The 20,331-nt window shown below is 51.5% G+C and overlaps 1 protein-coding gene across 3 annotated transcripts in view; it reads left to right on the forward strand.

Annotated features, from left to right (window-relative positions):
• The window catches only part of CCDC33 (coiled-coil domain containing 33), a 316,889-nt gene that overhangs the window by 72,588 nt on the left and 223,970 nt on the right, over positions 1–20,331 (forward strand). For all 3 annotated transcript variants that reach the window (XM_054042405.1, XM_054042406.1, XM_054042407.1), the window contains exon 3: positions 1,258–1,421. In XM_054042405.1, the coding sequence (XP_053898380.1) occupies positions 1,279–1,421 (143 nt within the window). In that variant the 5' untranslated portion in view covers positions 1,258–1,278. The remainder of the gene's footprint in view (positions 1–1,257; positions 1,422–20,331) is intronic.

Genomic DNA, 20,331 nt, shown 5'->3' on the forward strand with positions numbered 1-20,331 from the left:
GCACTGAGCAGAGTGGTTGGGTTTTTTGTTTAGACCCTGCACTTCCAGCCTCCTGCCAGCAGAGGAGTAGAGCTCCTGCCTTCTCCTGTGCTGCCCCCTGCTGGCTGCCTGCCCTTGCCTCCCTCTGACCAGCTCCCTGCACAGAGGTAGCAGGGGAGTTCCAGGGGGAGAGGAGGTACCTAGAGTGCAATCCTCTGTCTGAAGCCAAACATGGGAAAAGCTTCCAAGGTAGAGTATTGCCAGCCCATCATGCATCAAATTCACGATCCGGGCTGAAGTGATCACAGGATTTTTCTAATAATGGTAATACGTTGCATGGAGGGAGAGGGGGCTGGTTGCCTTCTGAGTTTTGTGTCTTTAGTGGGAGGCCGCCTGCCCCAAATTGTGTGTGCTTCAACCTTCAGTGCATCCCCAGAGATGCAGGCCCTCCCCAGCTGCTCGAAGGGGACCCTGGTTAACCTCCCCTGGGGTGGGAGTGCTGCCAGTGTATGCCTGCAGTGCCCCCAACTCCATTGCTGCCCTGTCCCCCTCCCCTCCCTGCTTCTCTACCCCCCCACCCAGTCTCCTACTCTTTAATTCACCTGCCACCCCATATGTTCCCTCTTTCCTCTTCACAGTCTCCTAGCTATTCCATCTCCCTCTTTCCTCCATTCCCTAACCCTTTAGTCTCCTTCCTGTACCCCAAACTCCCTACCCTCTTATTCTACCTTCTGAACCGCACATTCCTCTGTCCACACCTCAGCCTCCCTCCTGCCCCTTGCTAATTAGCCCCCCTGTTGGCAATTTCAGCAGAGAAGCTAAGTACTGACCGGTCCATGCAAACTTTGATTTTTGCTGCTATGCTGGGCTGTCCCTCCTGGCCTGGCCTGCGGCATGATGGCAGGGCATTGTTGGGGAAGCTGTGGGCTCACAACTCAGTTCCTTCTCCTGGGTTGTGAACTCTTCTTCCTCTGCATGTATTACTCCTGCTAGTTTCCATGGGAGTTGCATGTGAATAGGGAGAGGAGATGAGACATCTCTGAATTTACTCTTGCTCTGGGACTGAGCCTCTTGGCCCGAGCACTAGACACCTTGGCACCCATGGGAAAGACTTGTCTCTCCAAGTAGTCTGAGAAATATGCAAGCACAGCTCGTTTGTTGAGGGCACACACCTGAGCCTTTAGAACAGAGCTGGAGATGTGGGTCAGCGGGAGGTGGAAGGTGAATTTGCACCGGGTAAGAACAAATGCTGAAGTTCTTTCTGCTTGCACCTGGCAGGTATTAGAGGCACCCTCTGGAATGGATGAGGCCGTGCAAACTTCAGAAACCAATCATTGGCACCTGGCACACTCTGGGAAGGAATCCATCTCTGTCACTCTGCACGGTGCCAGCAACCTGCCAGCCACCCAGAAGGGCAACGTGCCATGGCCCTATGTCACTGTGTGAGTACCTGGGAATTTTACTTCTGGGCTTGAGATGCTGCTTCTTGGCTTTGGTTATAAGATCTGCTCTTTCAGCAAATGGAACAGGCAAGGAGTTGAGACTGCAGTGCTGGCCATAAGGCTGGTCTCTGCTGATCTGTTTGTTCTTAATCTTCACTGAATAGGCTGGCACTTGCGAGGTGTCACAGTAGGATGCATCTCCCAGCTGAAGGCACAGCGTGATAAATCCGGGACACTGAGAATCTTGTGGGAGAGGAGTATAAGGTACACAGAGGGTTTACCTGAGTTGTCAGAAAAAAATGATGCATACAGCTCTCAGGGTGGAATATCTATTTCTAATTTCCTTTTGTTCAAAACCTGGCTGTCACCCCAGTGATTTATGCTATGGAAGTGCTAGGAGGAGAATATCTACAGCAGCAATGTATCAGAGGGGGTGAAACGAACTAACCCCCTGCAGGCTGGGAAGTAGCAAATGATCAGAGCCCGCAGCATTTTGAAGGTTGCCGCCTTCATTTCAGAGCAATGCATCTATGTAGGACTGGTGTCCACTGGGTGGCTCAGGAGCTGCTTGGCTGATACACACTCAGGTGTTCAGGGCTGCCATGATACCCAGGGGGCAGTCCCAGATGCAATTTGGCTCAGTTGATACAGCTGGCCAGACTTTACATCCGGGGATTGGGATAGTGTGGGAGGTTGAGGAAATATAGAGTCTTTCCCACATGCTCAGGATTTAGCTGATCGCCATATTTGGGGTTGGGAAGGAGTTTTCCTCTAGGGCAGATTGGCAGAGGCCCTGGGGTTTTTTTGCCTTCCTCTGCAGCGTGGGGCACGGATCACTTGTGGGAGGATTCTCTGCACCTTGAAGTCTTTAAACCATGATTTGAGGACTTCAATGGCTCAGACATAGGTTAGGGGGTTGTTGCGGGAGTGGGTGGGTGAGATTCTGTGGCCTGTGTTGTGTGGGAGGTCAGACTAGATGATCATAATGGTCCTTTTTGACCTTAAAGTGACTCTATTGTGCCTTTATCGTGATTGGGGCATCTCACCACATCAAGGCAATGGACCTGTTCTGCTGAAAAACTAAGGCTGGTCTGCATTGGAAAAGTTTACTGGTGTAGCTATGTCAGTCGGGGTGTGAAAAAACACACACACCCCAACAGCATAGCTATGCTGAAGAAACCCCCCAGTACAGATGGAGTTAGAATCATAGAAGATTAGGGTTGGAAGAGACCTCAGGAGTTCATCTACTCCAACCCCTTGCTCAGAGCAGGACCAACACCAACTAAATCATCCCAGCCAGGGATTCTGGTGTTCTGCTGATAGAAGACGGCTTTCGTCCATGCAGCTAACGTAGTTCGGGGAGGTGGTATTCCTATGCTGGCAACAAAACTCCCTCTGTTGACATACACTGCATCTACACTAGGGGCTATGCCAGCATAGGCTCTGTAGTGCCGACATGGCCTTCATTTCCTACTTGCTTGGAGGGAATATATTGTTTGGCAAACAAAACTCATGTTGGGGGGGTGGGGTGGCCTGAGGGATCTCTGGATTGGGCAAGGGTTTGTAATTGGGTCAGCTGATAGGTGAGGTTTGGTTAGAGTGACTACTCATTATTTTACAGCTCTTTGAATGAATTTTTGGTACTGTAAAATGTATAGAATGATGTCAGAGTCCAGAGGATGGTGCTTTTTGGGTTTATTTATATATGTCAGAATAAAGAAGTAAAACAATGTGCCTTGGCACACAGAATTTGGTTCCTTGTGCAGGATACATGCATCAGAGGACTCAATTAAGCAGCAACACTTTGGTGTGTAGTAACTGAAAGGACACTGTTGAGTTGTGTTGTTATAATTAGATAGGTAAAGTCTGAATGCTAAACATCTTTTAAAAGAAAAAAATAATAATCCATCTCTTCTTCACTAAAAGAGGGGCAAATAGTCACTGTTTGTGATCTATGCAAATAATGCTTTGTGCTCCACAGTGCTGTTATTGCAGTAGATCTTTACTTAGCAACCCCATTCTCAGACTGGTGTGGGCATCGCAAATGACATTGGTGCACTAATGAGGCTGTAAACAAGAAAAGCCATGTTAATTTCAGCTCCTTTAGGAAGAGCGGTGGAGGAATCATAACCTGAAAATGAATAAATCAGTTGAAGGAGCCTGATTCTCTATTCGGTTGCCCCAGTTTTACACTAGTGTAACCCCTTCTTAGAAACTGATTTCTGGAGGTCCATAACCAACACAAAAGAACATAAAAATGTAAACCAATGGGCAGTTTTTATTGGACAAATATATTTATTTATCCATGCCACCAAACCTCACAGAGGGCAGAGCGAGCCAGGCCTAGCATAGCAGGGGTACTACATGTCAGGTCTGAAGGGGCCCTGGCCCAGTCCTGGAGGTGAGTGGGAGGACTGGAATAACAGTGGGTAGGATGGTAGTGCAGTGACAGAGCTGAGCAAGAGGTGGGATAGCCGGGGGTGGTGCGGGACAAGACTGAGGTGCCTGGGCAGAGCCGTGTGTATGACTCTTCTACTGCTTGTACCCTGCCCAAGCTATAAACCCTTCATTTTAATAAAGAAAATTGAAAACCCAAAGAGAAATGTGCTCCCAGGAGATACATATGTGAAAAGTAAATATCCAGATTCTCAGTTCTTTTGGGGGTATACTGCAAAGAGTCTATCGATTGAGCTTTAGTAGCCTCTCTGCAGCCATTTTTGGCCTGGTGCCAGTTGTGTGCAGAGTCAGGCAGAGTTGCTCCCAGTAATCAAGGAGTAATTTGGTGCTGTAACCTTAAGCCCTCACAGCACTAACGACTTTGAGAGTGTAGAAACACTCACAGATTCCAGGTCCATCACCTACGAACATGTGCATGCAGCTACACGTGCAGCCGCTCTTACACACGCAGCTTCTTGCTGTCATATATAATCACCTTCACATGCCCCAGATATTCAGTTGCTCACACACACACCTTCTCAGGCTCCCATGCACATGTGTGTACGTACTTAGGCAAAGATGCGCACACAGAAACACACGAATGCATACGTGTGAGACATCCCTGTGATAGAGAAGAGACAGGCCAGAGGTGTAGTAAGCAGACCCACCAGCAGCCCAAAATGAAGGGAGCATGGTGGTGCTCAAAGCCACTTTATATTCCATGTCCTCCTAGAGCCGAACCAAGCTCTGTCATTCCCATTCTCACTTACGGGAAGTCCCCTCTGGTGCCCTCAGTTCCTATAACAGAAGAGACATGAGCTGGGAAAAGAGGCTGGTGGAAGCTGCTAGCTGGCAGGGACCAAGCAGAGTGTTTGCTTTAGAGACCTGAAATTTTTCCTGTTCTATGCGGCTGATGTTTGGGGAAGAGGCAGAGTTGATCTCTGTGACCAGCTGGTCCCTGTTTCCCTGCTTTTCTCCTTTCCCCAGCCCTCCTGCCTCTCCTCCACAACAGGGTCCTTTTGTTCTGTAATTAAAAGTGCTCTACCTGTCTGACTTGTCCTTGGGCTGGTGAAGCCAGATCCATAAAGAACACAGATTGCCATCACCTTTCCACTCCCAGTCACTTTACTTAGATCTGGCAGCTCCTATCAGCACTTCATTCTCATCCAAATGTGTCATTCTCTTTGTCCTTAAGATCTGTCTCCTGTGGTGTGCCCCCATACCTCATCTGCTGGAGAGCCCTCTCCTCAATGCCACCCACTGGGAGGTGGGGCAGAACAGGGCACCAGGTGAAGGCATGGAGTGGTGGATGGGGTGAAGAGTGCTTGGGTTGCATGGGCAGCGTGGGAGAAGACATGGAGATGGGTGGTGAGCTCCATGAAGAGTGGTAGATCGAGGGGCTTGGCCGCAGTGAAGGGGCTGAGGGTTAAGTGTAGTAGTGAAGAGTGGGGGTGTTGCCAGGGGCTAGATGTAGCCATAGCAGTGGGCAAGATGGATGATCAGCATTTTAGACAGATTGAAGTTGTTTGCCTGGAAGGCCAGAGAGCAGAGGGTTGGGAGCTCCTGCTCCTTCTACACCCCCTGAGCTGGAATTGCTGCTTTTCTGCTTCCCTTTGCTCTCAATGACCAGCCCTGGGCTAATGACAGGCTGCTGGGACTAACGGCTAGTGTCAGACCCACCGTTCAAGGAACTGAACTAGGAAACAGAAGGATGTCTGTGCACTTTAGTCAGGCCCAGGAGATGGAGAATCCAACACCAGCTGGCTCAATCCATTCCCTGTTTTATCCTATGGCGCATCTCTGGCAGTGCTTATGTTCCCTGCAGGGAGGTGGCAGGGCGAGTTTGGGACTGTCCTGCTGGTAAACAACAGCCTCTGGATTTCAGGTGGCAGAAGTAATTGTGTCTGGCCAATGGATACCTACTGGTGCGTTTTACCCAAGGTGATCTGAAGAACCCACCATTATTTACAATATCCACCTCAGTTTTCTCTAACACCTTCCCTCAGAGCATATACTTTACCAAGAGTTAGTAAAGATGGGGAAACTGAGGCACAAGTGATTTGCCAAAAGCTGCACAGAAAGTCAGTTGTGGAGCTGGACATGGAACCCCAGACTCCTGACTCTCAGTCCACTTCAAAATGAAGGCTGTGAGCAGATCTGGTTGCTCTGTATAATTGCATTGGGGGACAGGGGGTAAATACCAGGGAGGGAGAAGAGCTATTGAAGCTAAAGGACAATGTTAGTGCAATATAAACTGGCCATGAATAAATGCAGGCTTGACATAAGAAGCAGGTTTCTAATGATCTGAGGAGAAAGGTTGTAGAAGAGCCTCCCAATAGGAACAGCGGGGAGCAAACAACCTAACTCAGGGGTGGGCAAACTTTTTGTCCTGAGGGCTGCACCTGGGAATAGAAATTGTATGGCAGGCCATGAATGCTCACAAAATTGGGGTTGGGGTACAGGAGGGGGTGAGGGCTCTGGTTGGGAGTGCAGGCTCTGAAGTGGGGCTGGGGATGAGGAGTTTGGGGTGTAGGAGGATGCTCTGGGTTGGTACCAAAGTGTTCTCAGGCGGGAGGGGGATCAGGGCTGGGGCAGAGGTACAGGAAGGGGTTCAGTTTCCGGCTAAGGGTGTGGGCTCTGGGGTGGGGTTGGCGATGAGAGGTTTGGGGTGCAGGAGGGTGCTCTGGGCTGAGATCGAGGGGTTTGGAGAGCGGGAGGGGGAACAGGTCTGGGGCAGAGGGTTGGAGTGTGGGGTGTGGGAAGAGGGTGCAGGGTCCAAGCAGCACTTACCTCAAGCGGCTCCCGGAAGTAGTGGCATATCCCTTCTCCAGCTCCTACACGGAGGCACGGCCAGGCGGCTCTGCACACTGCCCCATCCGCTGGCACCGCCCCTGCAGCTCCCATTGGAGTGCGTAAGAGCCAGAGCAGGGCCATGCTGCGGCTTCTGGGAGCCTTGTGGTGCGGCACCCAACCCTGTGCCCCGTCTGGAGCGCCAGAGCAGGGCCGAGCTGCATGGTGCGGCCCTTGACCCAGCTCCCCGCCTGGAGCACCAGAATGGGGCCATGCTGCGGCTTCTGGGAGCCGCATGGTGCGGCCCCCGCCCTTGCGCCCTGGCTGGCTGGAGCACTGGAGTGGGGCCGAGCTGCGTGGTGCGGCCCCTGACCCAGCGCCCCATCTGGAGCGCTGGAGCTAGGCAAGCCCCAGGCTCTGCTCCCCAGTGGGAGCTCGTGGGCCAGCTTAAAATGACTCGCGGCCCGTAGTTTGCCCACCCCTGATCTAACTGCTTTCAAAATGGACCTTGATACGTTTATTACTGGGATGACATATATAACATGAGAAAGGACTCGATGATCAAGGAGGTCCTCTTCTGCCCTATGTTCTAAGAATTAGACCAGCAGTTCTCAAACTGTGGTTCGGGACCCCAAAGTGGGTTGGGACACCATTTTAATGGGGTTGCCAGGGTCAGCATTAGACTTGCTGGGACCCAGGGCTGATGCCCCAGCTGCACCCCACCCAGGGCAGCAGGGCTCGGGCTGCAGCTCCCTTTCCCCCCACCCAGGGCAGCAGCGTTTGGGCTGTAGCCCCCTCTCCCTTCACCCAAGGCAGTGGAGCTTAGGCTGCAGCCCCACTCCTGTGGTCATGTAGTAATTTTGTTGTCAGAAGGGGCCCATGGTGCAATAAAGTTTGAGAACCCCTGAACTAGACTATACCCTTTGCACTAGTCAGTGTGCCCCCACTGATTTCTGCCCCTGGAGTCCAGTTGTATTCAGCTATGCACTCAGCACTAAGAATGGATCAGCGCCCTTGCCCCACGCTGAAATATAGGCACAGAAAAAGAGGTGTGCTACTCCATTTATCTCAAGGGGGGATTTAATTCCGGGCCATGCAGCTGTACTGAGAAGCTAAGTACACCCCAGGGCCAAGTGACTGCTGGAATGAAGTATCCCTTGGGTGAGGACTCATCTGGACTCCCATACTGAGTTAATCAGCCAGCAGAGACTCAGCAGCAGAGCAACTCAGGGCTCTCCTCTGAAAACTAAGCATGCTTCCTCCAGCACAAGGAGCAAAGGACCTGGGGGCTGAGGCCAGGTCTCCTGCACGGCATCCATCTCCCATCATTTCTGTGATTATAACACTGCCCTTTGAAGCGTGCTGGAAAACATTCAAAGAATCATCACAGGAAATGTCTGCTAAAGCACAGCCTTTCCCAGGAACAGATTTGCCTGGAGGCAGAAGTGACATTTAAAGCAGTGATAGCAGCAAGCCAGCATTGCATAGCTGGATGTGTGTGATTAAAACCAACAATAGAGCCCTCATTCCCACTCCCCCCCCCCTCCCCCCCCCCCACACACATACTCCGTCCTGCAGAATCAGGGAAGAGGAACATTTCACAAATTCGGATGCATTCTGGGCCTGGTCCAAAGCCCTTTAAAGTCAAGGAGAGTCTTTCCATTAATATCAGCGGACTTTGAATCAAGCCCTTGGAGAGGAACATGGTGTGGTTGGGAGAAAACAAACTGGTTCTGATAAGGCCTCCAGTGACATAGTTTGGCAAACCTGGGCCCAGTCTTCCTTGTGGCACGATGACTTTGATGTTGTGATGTTGCCGCTGAAATGACATTGAACCATGATGCCAGTCCGGGAGCCCTTTCCTAGTGTGTGGAGGGAGGGGGAGCCAGCCCTGAAGAACATCTGCTCCTGGATGGCACATGTGGAGCCACCGTCTATGGTAGCCACAGACCAAGAGAAGTGCAGGAGTCGTTTTCCAGCATGGGTGGCAAGAGAGAATTAGTCATGTGGGGTCACTGCTGGCCTAGGAGAGTCCATCTTAAAGCCGGAGGGGCTGCGGAAATGAAACCAAGGAAGTAGCCAGCCCCAACTCACAGCATGGGTGGCAGGAGGGGGCTTTCCTCCTGGGGCAGAAGCCTGGAAGAGCCCATCCTCAGGAAAAGGCTGAAGGGACAGGAGAGCCCATGGCCCAGGAGTTCATCCCAGAGAATCAGCTGCCCAAGAGCATCAGCTGCCCACACAGGGTAATGGCTGGAAGCTCACAGCTCGTTCAGGGTGTGTGTGAAATGAGCTAGGGATCTCGGTGCACATAAAAACCACATCACACTAATTGGACCCTCAACAGAGAGGCTCATGTGGGCAGAACTCCCCTCCAGCCCAGAGAGCTTGTCCCTCCAATTTAGAGTTGGAGCACATTGGCAGCATTGTTCTTTGACAGGGTTACTGGCCTAGTGGATGGCGGGGAGCAATAGACATGATATCTTGATTTTAGTGAGGCTTTTGACACAATCCTACCTGACGTTCTCGCAAGCAAACTAGGGAAATGTGGTCTAGAAGAAATTACTATAAGGTGATTGCAAAACTGGCTGAAAGACCATACTCATAGAATATGAGGGTTGGAAGGGACCTCAGGAGGTCATCTAGTCCAACCCCCTGCTCAAAGCAGGGCTAATCCCCTGACAGATTTTTACCCCAGTTCCCTAAATGGCCCCGTCAAGGATTGAACTCACAACCCTGGGTCTAGCAGGCCAGTGCTCAAACCACTGAGCTATCTCTCCTCTTGCCCTATCAAACTGGGCGGACATCTCTAGTCACCTGCAGGGGTCAGTCCTGGGTTGGGAACTATTCAATATGTTCAATAATGGCTTGGATAAGAGAGTGGAGAGGATGCTTATAACATTTGCAGCTGACTCCAAGCTGGGAGGGGTTGCAAGCACTTTGGAGGACAGGATTAGAATTCAAAACGACCTTGACAAATTGGAGAATTGGTCTGAAATCAACAAGATGAAATTCAATAAAGACAAGTGCAAAGTGCTTCCCTTTCTAGCTACAAGGGTAGCTAAGTTCTGCAATAGGCTTCCAAGGGCGGCTGTAGATTCTGTGCCACTGGAGGTTTTGAGCCCAGGTTGGACAAACCCCTGTCAAGGGTGGTCTGAGGTCCTGCCTCACTGTAGGCCCCAGGGGGCTGGACTAGATGACATGTCAAGGTCCCTTCCAGCCCCATCTGTCTGTGATTGTATGAACCTTGCCCTAGCATTGCCCGTGCTGTGCCTGCTCTCACGATCTAGTGCCCTCAGCGTCCAGGGCCACCAGCCCTGCAGTCTTGCACCAGGGCTGCTCTGATTGTGCTGTGCATGTCTGCTTGCACCCATACAGGGTCAGTGGAGTTAGTCTGGATTACTCCAGTGGAACCAAGATCACAATCTAGGCTGAGGAGTCACCCCCAGCCCAGCCTAGCCCAACCCAGCCTACCCATCGTTTTAATCAGCCTGCACTTGAACAGAGTGACAGGAGCTCTCTCACTACCCCCACAATGTCGGCACCTGAGTAACTCCACGGCTGGAGCTGTCTCTATTTCCATAAACCAATTACAGCCAGATAATCCCAGGAGATTTAAACATCAATAACCTAAATGGTAACATGAGGGGAGCTGAGCTTCTGATTGTTGCATCTCTCTTTACATTTCGAGGCTGCTCCATCACCATGCGTCGCCATGGTAATGGAGCAGGAGCAGGAGGGTTGTGGGGGAGGGGACGGAAGACACTGGATGTTGTTGCGGGAGGCTGTGAATTAGCAATGCAGGACACATCAGGTGCCTTTTAGTAACCATAGTGAGGAAGCCCAGGCAGAAGGGAATTGATTATTGTTCATGAGAATACTTCTTATGAAGGAGAACAAAAATGAAATCCAAAGGCAGTTTGTGTTGCGTGAAATGGAGCAAGAGGGGGAGCAGGCCAGGTAAGACCAGACAGAAATCAGCCTTGGAGGAACTACGCTTTCCCAGCCATGCACTTGGGACACCACGCTGGCAGGTGCCAAAGGGAATCAAGCCAAAATGTAACCAGCCACTCATCTCGGCAGGTGAGGCTGCTGGCCAGCAGGTGCTAATGAGATGTTAATGACAGACAACGGGGGGCTGATGGGAGAGGACATAACCCCTGGTGCTAGTGAAATGTGCAGGAAAAATTCTGCAAGAGTGCACCCTTCAATACAGACCACTGGTGCTGGGTGGAAGGTACATTTGATCTAACTGAACAGTTAGAAATGCAGCTGGGCCTGTGATACTTTGTTATTGGACGATCAAAAGGGGCTCAAGAAAGTGCATTTATTGGCAGGCCTCTTTGGACCAAAGTCAGGAGTGAAATTTTCTGGATGGGCTGAATGTGTGGTAGCTTCTGTCATGCGCCATCCATCCACAGCACAGAATTGCCACCTGTAGTGTGGGTTCGTTCACTCGCTGCAGTTGGCACTGTCATCTCAGCACAGCCTTGCAAATAGAAGAGGACGCTGTGGGTCAGACAGGATCGACATTGGCTCTGTTGTGCAGGGGAAGGCAACTCAGTACTTGCTGATGTCCTGAATGGTTACAGCCAGTGCATTCAGGAGTAGACCAGGGACTGGAACAGCAGGCTGGCCATGATGTGCATGCAGAGGAAAGTTTTCACAGAGCCAGCCCCCCAGCATGTTTGCTTCTAGCCAGTGCAAATAGTCTCTGGATTTCCCAATTGCCAAGTGCCATCTCCAGCCTTGTTCTGTGTGGACAATTCCTGTTATCAGTGGTAGCTCTGCCTGCAGATCAAATAGAGCATGTGGCATCACGTGTCTTCTCCAAAAGCACTTGATACATCTGCATCAGGAAGGGGTCAGTGTGGCTTGGATCCACCAAAAAAGCCAGGCAGCAAACCTAGGGGCAAATCCCTTATATGTTTCCATAGGGCCTGTTGGTGAGAAGGGTACAAAATGTGCAGGAATTCCTTGAGAGCACAGGGCCCAGGTGAAGCCTGGAGGACGGATGCACCAGCTTAGCAGGGAGACTGCAGGTCAGGACTGAGGGACACTGCCAGGGCTGAGGGATGGAGGCGCCAGCTTTAATCCAGGCCTGCTCTGTATACACAGTGGCTTTGGACTGAGCTAATGGAATCCTGATGTTATGAGGAGTCCTCTCGCGCACAGCTGCTACATTAGCTTTCACTGAAGACATGTAAACCTGGAGCAAGGAAGTGAAGCTGTTCTTCCCTCACCTCCTGCTCCCAATTAAAGTTTATCCCATTTCTTTTCAGCTCCACTGCATTGTATTTGTTCTGAACACAAACTGTAATAGCAGCACTTGGTGGGTCAAAAAGCAGCCCTAGAAGGCTGACCCTGAGTCAGGGGTGCAGGAACAGGCCAAGGAGCCATGGACAATCCACTTTTCGCCATGGGCCTGGCCTCCAACCTCTCCTCTTCCTCCTGAGACCTTCTGGCTTCAGGCCAGGCCAGAAGCTGAAGCCTGACTCGGGTAAGAGCAGTCTGGGGAGCCTGGGCAGCTGTGGGGAGCTGCAGACCCTCCACCTGCCTGGGGTGGAGGGGCTGAGAGCAGACTCTAGCCCATGTCCCTGCCCCCGGATCAGGGGCGGCTCTATGTATTTTGCCGCCCCAAGCACGGCAGTCAGGCAGCCTGCGGCGGCATGCCTGCAGGAGGTCCACCGGTCCCGCGACTTCGGCGTACCCGCCGCCAAATTGCCGCTGAAACCGTGGGACCGGCGGACCTCCCGCAGGCATGCCGCTGAAGGCAACCTGACTGCCGCCCTCACGGTGACCGGCAGGCCGCCGCAGGCACGTGCTTGGTGTGCTGGTGGCTGGAGCCGCCCCTGCCCCGGATCCTCCACCCAGGGCAGGTGGAGGGTCCAGGGTTCCCCACACCTCTTACCATAGCCTGGCTGCAGCTCTTAAGCCCCTGAGGCCCCAATCTTCAGACTGGAAGCTGGAGCCGGGTCTGGGTAAGAGCCACGCGGGCAGTTGTGGGGAACCTGGGTCCCTCCACCTGCCCTGAGTGGGGTGCCTGGGAGGTGGGGATATGAGCTGGGGGCTGATCTCAGTCCCTCTTCCCTCCCCCGCCCACGGGCAGGTGCAGGGGACCAGGCTCCCCAGCCTGGCTCTGGCTTCCAGCTTGGCCAGGGGTGGGGCTTCGGGGGCAAGAAGAGGGGCAGGGGCTGGGCTCCGGAAGGGTGGGGTCTTGTACCCCCTCCCCCACTTTTACAAAGAATCCATTGCCCTGGATAGTCAAGATATCTTTAAAGGTGGGATGAGTTTTATGGCTGTGTGATTGGGTCAGGGGTGGGAAATATTCAGATGATGTTTTAGGTAACATGGTTCCTAAGAGTAAGGCTGAGAGTGTTGGTTAAATGGTGCAAAGTACACAACATACCATCGCATGCACAACTCTGCCAGTCCCCCTCAGTCTTGACCCATAGCCCCCTGCTATCTCAGCCCTGGGATCTGCCCCCCACAACCCTGGCAGTCACCCTCAGTCTTGTCCTGCAGCCCCCTGCTGTCCCAGCCCTGGGCTCCCCACAACTCTGCAAGTGCCCCTCAGTCCTGACCCACAGCCCCCTGCTATCCTAGCCCTGGACTCCCCCCCCCCCCCCCAACCCTGGCAGTGCCCCCTCAGTCCTATCCTGCTGTCCCAGCCTTGGGCTACCCTACAGCTCTGCCAGTGCTCCTCAGTCCTGACCCACAGCCCCCTGCTATCCCAGCCCTGGGCTCCCCCCACAGCCCTGGCAGTGCCCCTCAGTCCTGACTTGCAGCCCCTGCTATCCCAGCCCATGGCTCCCTCTGGCTCTGCCGGTGCCCCTCAGTCAGGGGCAGCTCTATGTATTTTGCCGCCCCAAGCACGGCAGTCAGGCAGCTTTTGGCGACACGCCTGCGGGCGGTCCGCTGGTAACGCGTGTTCACCAGCATGCCTGCGGGAGGTCCGCTGGTCCTGCGCCTTCGGCATACCCGCCGCCAAAGCTGCAGGACCAGTGGACCTCCCGCAGGCATGCCGCCGAAGGCAGCCTGACTGCCTCCCTCGGCGACCGGCACGCCGCCCCCCCGCAGCTTGCCGCTCCAGGCACGCGCTTGGAGCACTGGTTCCTGGAGCCACCCCTGCCCTCAGTCCTGTCCTGCAGCCTCCTGCTATCCCAGCGCTGTGCTCCCCTACAGTTCTGCCAGTGCCCCCCCCCAGCTCTGCCAGTGCCCCTCAGTCCTGACCTACAGCCCCCGACTTGAGGGTCACTCCATGGCTCTGCAGTGCACTTTGCTCCTGGACAATTTGTTCCTGTACCTCTCTTCTTTACACCAGTGACTGGTCTCTTAGTAACTGGCAGCCCCTCCTTATACAGTTTTCTTCTAGAGCAGGGGAAGGGCTGAAATCAATACAGCATTTATCTTTCTTTCTCCTACCCTCCCTCTTTTCCCACAAATGCATCTTCTTTCTATGAACACAAGGAGTAACCTAGAAACAGCTCTCTCCCCCCTCGTCTCTAGGTCCTGGGAGCAACCCCCAGGCTAGATTAACCTGACCAGTTCAATTCTGTGCTTGGCTCCTCTAGCTCTCACAACAGGGTGATGGTCTGAGGCTACAGATCCTAGCCTGGTATAAAGCAGGAGTGACCTTGCAGTGCTGAAGCCAGGTGTGTTTGCAATTAACGCAACAATGAGGATAGAATTGGCAGGCTCTTTTCCCTTAAGTGCTGAGGTAGGGATAGGGAGGGCCCTTTCTCAGAGGTATGCATGGGAAAAACCCCACTTCCCCCTTTAGAGCTTATGCACTTCAGCCTAGAGAAAAGAAACTCAAGGTCTTAGATGAATGCTTTATTTTGCTTGCTGCCTGAATAGTGTTGCTCTGAAAGATTCCATTCCCCCTAAGATACATTGGGTTTTCCCAACAAGGCAGTAGCATTTATTTGGCATCATTGCACTTGGGAATGAGCTGCTGATGCAAGAGGAGCCAAAGCCACTGTATGCTGGGATTGAAATGAGGTGAAAACTCTGCAGTGATTACCTAGCAGAAGAGTTGTGTTTCCATACACAAAGGCTTTCAGCCTAAAATTACACTGATTGCTAAGGAATGAAAGCAGCAAGAACAAAAAAATAGATGGAAAGTCTCCATGAGAGAGCATGCAGTACCTGCTCTGAGAACAAAATGGATGCTCTACAGGTAGACACAGTTCCTAGTAATTTAGGTTACCATTCGTCCGGATTTACCCGGACATGTCCTCCTTTTGTGTGCTAAAAATAGCGTCCGGGGGGAATTTGTAAAGCACTCACAATGTCCGGGATTAGCAGAGCGAGCGGCTGGGAGGGCTGCAGGGAAGTCCCGGGCTGGACTCAGGAGCAGCTGTAGAGGAGCCGGATCCGCCCTGCATTCTGAGCCGGCAGCTCCCTTGCAGCCCAGTCCAGCAGCACTGTGCAGGGCCAGACCGGGTTTTGTTGTGCTGGGGAGCTCAGCCACGTGTCCGGCTCGGCTGCACAGAGCCCAACACTCTGTTCTGAGCAGCAGGGTAAGGGGGACCGGGGGCAGGAAGGTTCTGGAGGGGGCAGTCAAGAAACGGGGGGGGCTTTTTGGGGGGAGTGGAGAAAGTTTTGGGCAGTCAGGGTACAGGTAGGGGGTAGGGTCCTGGGGGGCAGTTGGGGGGGGTCTTAGGAGGGGGCAGTTAGGGGACAAGGAACAGGGAGTCTTAGGTAGGGGGTGGGGTTCTGGAGGGCAGTTAGGAGCAGGGGTCCCAGGAGGGGGCAGTCAGGGGACAAGGAGCAGGGGGGGAGTGTTTGGGAGTTCTGGGGGGGGCTGTCAGGGGGTGGGGAGTGGTTGGATGGGGCGTGGGAGTCCCAGGGGTCTGTCTGGGGGTGGGGGTGTGGATAAGGGTTGGGGCAGTCAGGGGACAAGAGGCAGGGAGGCTTAGATAGGGAGTGGAGTCCTGGGGGGCAGTTAGGAGCAGGGGTCCCAGGAGGGGGCAGTCAGGGGACAAGGAACGGGGGGAGGGTTGGGGGTTCTGGGGGGGCGGGAAGTGGGAGGGGCGGGGCTAGGGCGGGGCTCCTCCCATCCTCTTTTTTTCTTGCTGAAATATGGTAACCCTAAATTTAAAAAACAATGTCAGAAGAGTTTCAAGCTACATATGCTGCAGGAATGCACTGTGTACAAAAGTGCAGGAGCAAGCAGGCTTTAACATAAGAACGGCTGTACTGGGTCAGACCAAAGGTCCATCCAGCCCAGTATCCTGTCTGCCGACAGTGGCCAATGCCAGGTGCCCCAGAGGGAGTGAACCTAACAGGTAATGATCAAGTGATCTCTCTCCTGCCGTCCATCACCACCCTCTGACAAACAGAGGTTAGGGACACCATTCCTTATCCATCCTGGCTAATAGCCATTAATGGACTTAACCTCCATGAATTTATCCAGTTCTCTTTTAAACCCTGTTATAGTCCTAGCCTTCACAACCTCCTCAGGCAAGGAGTTCCACAAGTTGACTGTGCGCTGTGTGAAGAAAAACTTCCTTTTATTTGTTTTAAACCTGCTGCCCATTTAGACTGTCTATTATTATTTGCATTACCGGAGTGCCTAGGGGCCCTAGCCAAGGACCAGGCCTCATTGTGCTTGGTGCTGTGCAGACACAGAACAAAAAGATGGTCCTGCCTCAAAGCACTTTCAATGTTAGTAACTAAGTCAGCATTGCCTATCCCAAGTATTGGAAAATCATGAGTTAGAAGCCCCCAGAATCATGAGATTGCCTTAAAATCATGAGATTTTGCAAAATTATAGATTTCAGGTTTTTATTCTTTAGGTTACACTCAGGACACATTTTCAAGCTCTTCTCTTTAATTACAAGGGCTAGACGCATACCTTTTTGTAAAAGTGAGGCTGAGATTCTCACCAAATCACAGGACTCCAGGAGCTGGGGCATTCAGAAAAAAACATTTACTATTGTGAGAGTTGGCAACACTAATTAGACTTTACAAAATGGCCTGGTATAGCTCTTCCATGAGCTGTGCATACACTGCTAGCACCTTGAGCAGGGAAACCAGGTCAAAGTTATTTGCAGTATGCAAATCAGCATTTCTGTTCTGAATGTTGCTGTGTACTGAATTGTCTTTTGTTTTATTCTTTGGTGGGAATAATGTATCTGAGCCACCTTGTTTACTCCTCTGCTAGGAATGTTATCCCAGAAAGAAAATCTCCAGTGGTTAGAGGTAATGCCTTAGATAGCTGCATAAATATTTACCAGATCAGGGCTACGTACATCTAACATCAAAACAGAATATTTCCCAACAGGGTTTGCGTTTCACAATCCTCATTCATTTGTCTGCCTCCGTAGGGTTACTGATGTGAAGGAAGAGTGATGTGTGACACTAAGTCCTGTATCTTAGCCCAGGTCTACACTAGCGGGGGGCGGGGAGGGACCTAAGATACACAACTTCAGTTACGCGAATAGCGTAGCTGAAGTCGGCGTATCTTAGGTCGACTTATCTGGCCGTGAGGACAGTGGCGAGTCGACCGCTGCCGCTCCCCCGTCAACTCCCCTTCCACTCCGTGAAGACCTGCCCTTAGATCCTTATTGTATGTAGTACCCAAGCACCTCTGAGTCTTTAAACATTATCTTCATAGCTCCTCTGTGGGGTAGGGCTGGGCTGTTATCACCATCCTGCAGAGGGGGAACTGAGGCACAGATTGGTTAAGTGACATGTCTAAGGTCACCCAGGAAGTTTGTGATGAAGCAGGGAATTGAACCCAAGTCTCTGGCTGGTGCCCTAATCACTGGACTGTCCTTCCTCTTTTCCAAGTGCAGGAGATGTGGCACACACAGGGGCCCACAGAAGGAGTTGGGGCACTGATTCTGCACTGTTCCAGGGGACTGTGTAATTTAGAGCAGCTCCCTTGACTACCTAGAATATGGCAGCTTGGCTCCTGCCTGGGCTGTCTATGGGCAGCTTGGCAGCCCGAGGCTGGCCAGAATGGCCTGCCACATCTTATCCTCAGTCACACCCTTGACATGTACAGAATCTGTGGCTAGCGAGGAGGTCTGTTCTACACAGCGCCTGTGCCTTTTTCTCTTCCTCTGGTTGGCTAAGGGCCCAGAATGAAGGGGAGAATTTCATCGAGCTCTTGTTAGTAAGCTGCTTTGGAAAGTGTAGCTCATGTACAGTAGTTATGAATCTGTGATATGTACTGATCCAATGTCACCAACCCCAAGTGTTCAAAAATCAAGAGATCAGCTTAAAATCATGAGGGTTTTTGTGATCTTGTTATTTACCTTGTGGGTTTGGAACCTTCCAGGTTATGCTTTTTTCAAGAAAAATTGAAATTCTCACCTAACTATGTGACTCCATGGCTGGGGCTTTAAGAAAAAGCACCAAATATTACAAGATTTGACAAAGCCCTGGCTGGGATGATTTAGTTGGTGTTGGTCCTGCTTTGAGCAGGAGGTTGGACTAGATGACCTCCTGAGGTCTCTTCCAACCCTAATCTTCTATGAAAGCTTATACTCTAATAAATTTGTTAGTCTCTAAGGTGCCACGAGTACTCCTGTTCTTTTTGCGGATACAGACTAACATGGCTGCTACTCTGAAACCTATGATTCTTCTATGATTCTATGACTCTCAATAAAATTACTAGAGTTGGCTGCTACTGACCAGGATAACAGAAGGGACAAAAAGAAGAAATGTTTGTAGAATTTGTTTCCCCTTTTCCTTGGAATTTCCTTGGATAGCAGGGGGCTGCAGGTCAGGAATTTCATTTTCAGTGATATTTTCTGCACAACCATAACTGAGGATACCTTGGGATTTCTGTGTATCACACTGTTAAAGTGCTGAGCATTCTGCTAGTTTGTGGGCCACATGGCAAACTCTGCAGCCTATTGCAGAGGACACACATTTCGCTCTCACTCCTGGAGCCTTTTCTTTTGTTTATGTTTTCTTCAGGCTAAATAAGAGTAATTTCAGAATGAAATTATAGGGTGGCCTTTTTTTATGGTAAATCTAAGTGGCAAGATAAGCTTTCCCTCAAAGCAGAGTGTGGGTAAAGAGACGGACGGTGGGATCTTCAAGACCCAAGGTGTACAATTTCCTAGGATAATTTCTTTGCTAATAAGGAAGAAGTATAGCTTGAGAGGGAAAAACATACCCGTAAAGTAGGGAATAAGAGAGAGGGCCATGTTCACCACTGGTGTAATTGATGCAGTCCACTGAAATCCATGGGGTTGCATCTGTTTACACCAGCAATGGATTTGGCTGCACCTCCACAGTTCTGAGCTGTCTCTTCTGTTCCTTGAAAAGAAGTGTTTCAGCTTGAGTTTTTCCTTGGTGCATTGTGTGCTGCTAAGCGCAGTGAGTGGGCTAAGCTGGGAGCCAGTTCCCAAAAGGGTGCTCTGAGCAGGGGCATGACTCCCCAGAGGGGAACTGTAGGGGTGGACAAGCTGCTCTTGGGGGCTGGGTCACTGAGGAGCTGCTTTGGGAGGTTGGGGATCTTGGGAGCTGGGTCACAGGGACGTTCCTTGGTAAATGGAATACTCTCAGAAACAAAGGCCCGGATCTGTGGCTTCACACCACAACTAGGTTACAGGACACAGTGGCTACTGTAGGGAATTTTTGCATTGACGGTCCATCTCCATGCAACGATGAGAGAGTCTGAAGATGGCTTTCATCCTAACTGAGTGCTACTGCTGAGCAGTGGTGCACACAGTTGATCTCCAAAGCCAGGCAGTCTGTTAAGAGATGGCCATAAAGGAAAGCACAAAACTAGGTCACTGAAGTAAGAAAAATACAGTAGGTCAGGCCCATTTAAGCAGCTCTCTGCCCCAAAAGGCTGCTGATTCAGGTTGGTGTTTGCATCCCTGCTGTACCAGGCCTGCTTCAACTGAACTGTCTGAAAAAGCATTAGTCTGGCCTTTGTCCATGCTAATTAAATGACACGAGTGAGAGCTTCTGTTGCTTCCCTTGGAAAACTGTCCCACATCTTAACAATAGATCTCACTGCCACCAACTGGTCCCTGATACCTAGCCTAAATTCCCCTCTCCTTGCTTTCATTCCTCCTTAATTCATCCCACTAAAATACTCCAGTCTCTCTGCTCACCCCCGGCACATACCTGTAGACATTCATCGTGTTCCCCACTCCCAACTCTTCTTAACTGTCTCTTAGCCAACTTAAATGTACTTATTTCTGCATGTTTCTGCCTAGTTCATCCCTTAGATCAGCGCTCTCAATTGGGAGGTTGCCAACCCCGGTGGGAGGGTCTTGAACTGGCTTCAGGGGTTGTGACCACTCACCCTGTCTTTATTGCTAGATGAGAGCAGAGTCCTGAACCTTTTTCCTCTTATACTATGGGGTGACCACATACCAATGGCTGAGAACCACTGCCCCGGATCATCCCGATCGCTCTGCTTCCTTTCAGTTTCGTGGCATCCTTCAAGTACTGAGGGAAACAGACTTGTATACAATTCCATCAGCATTCTCTTGCCACAGCCAGATCCAGACAGACTGGGCTATCACCGCCTGTCCTATGGCATGATGCCGCTAGGAACTCTGCCCAAACCTGCATGGGCCTTTATGCCCCCATACAATTGCTGTCCAATTTGCAATCCCTGCTCACCCCTGACCTACTGCTTCCTAGAAGCCTCCACTGGAGGGACATGTTTCTCATCAGCATTTTTCCTGGTGGAATTTCCTTTGGC

The sequence above is a fragment of the Malaclemys terrapin genome, chromosome 10 (assembly GCF_027887155.1).
Source record: "Malaclemys terrapin pileata isolate rMalTer1 chromosome 10, rMalTer1.hap1, whole genome shotgun sequence".
Classification (NCBI taxonomy): domain Eukaryota; kingdom Metazoa; phylum Chordata; order Testudines; family Emydidae; genus Malaclemys; species Malaclemys terrapin.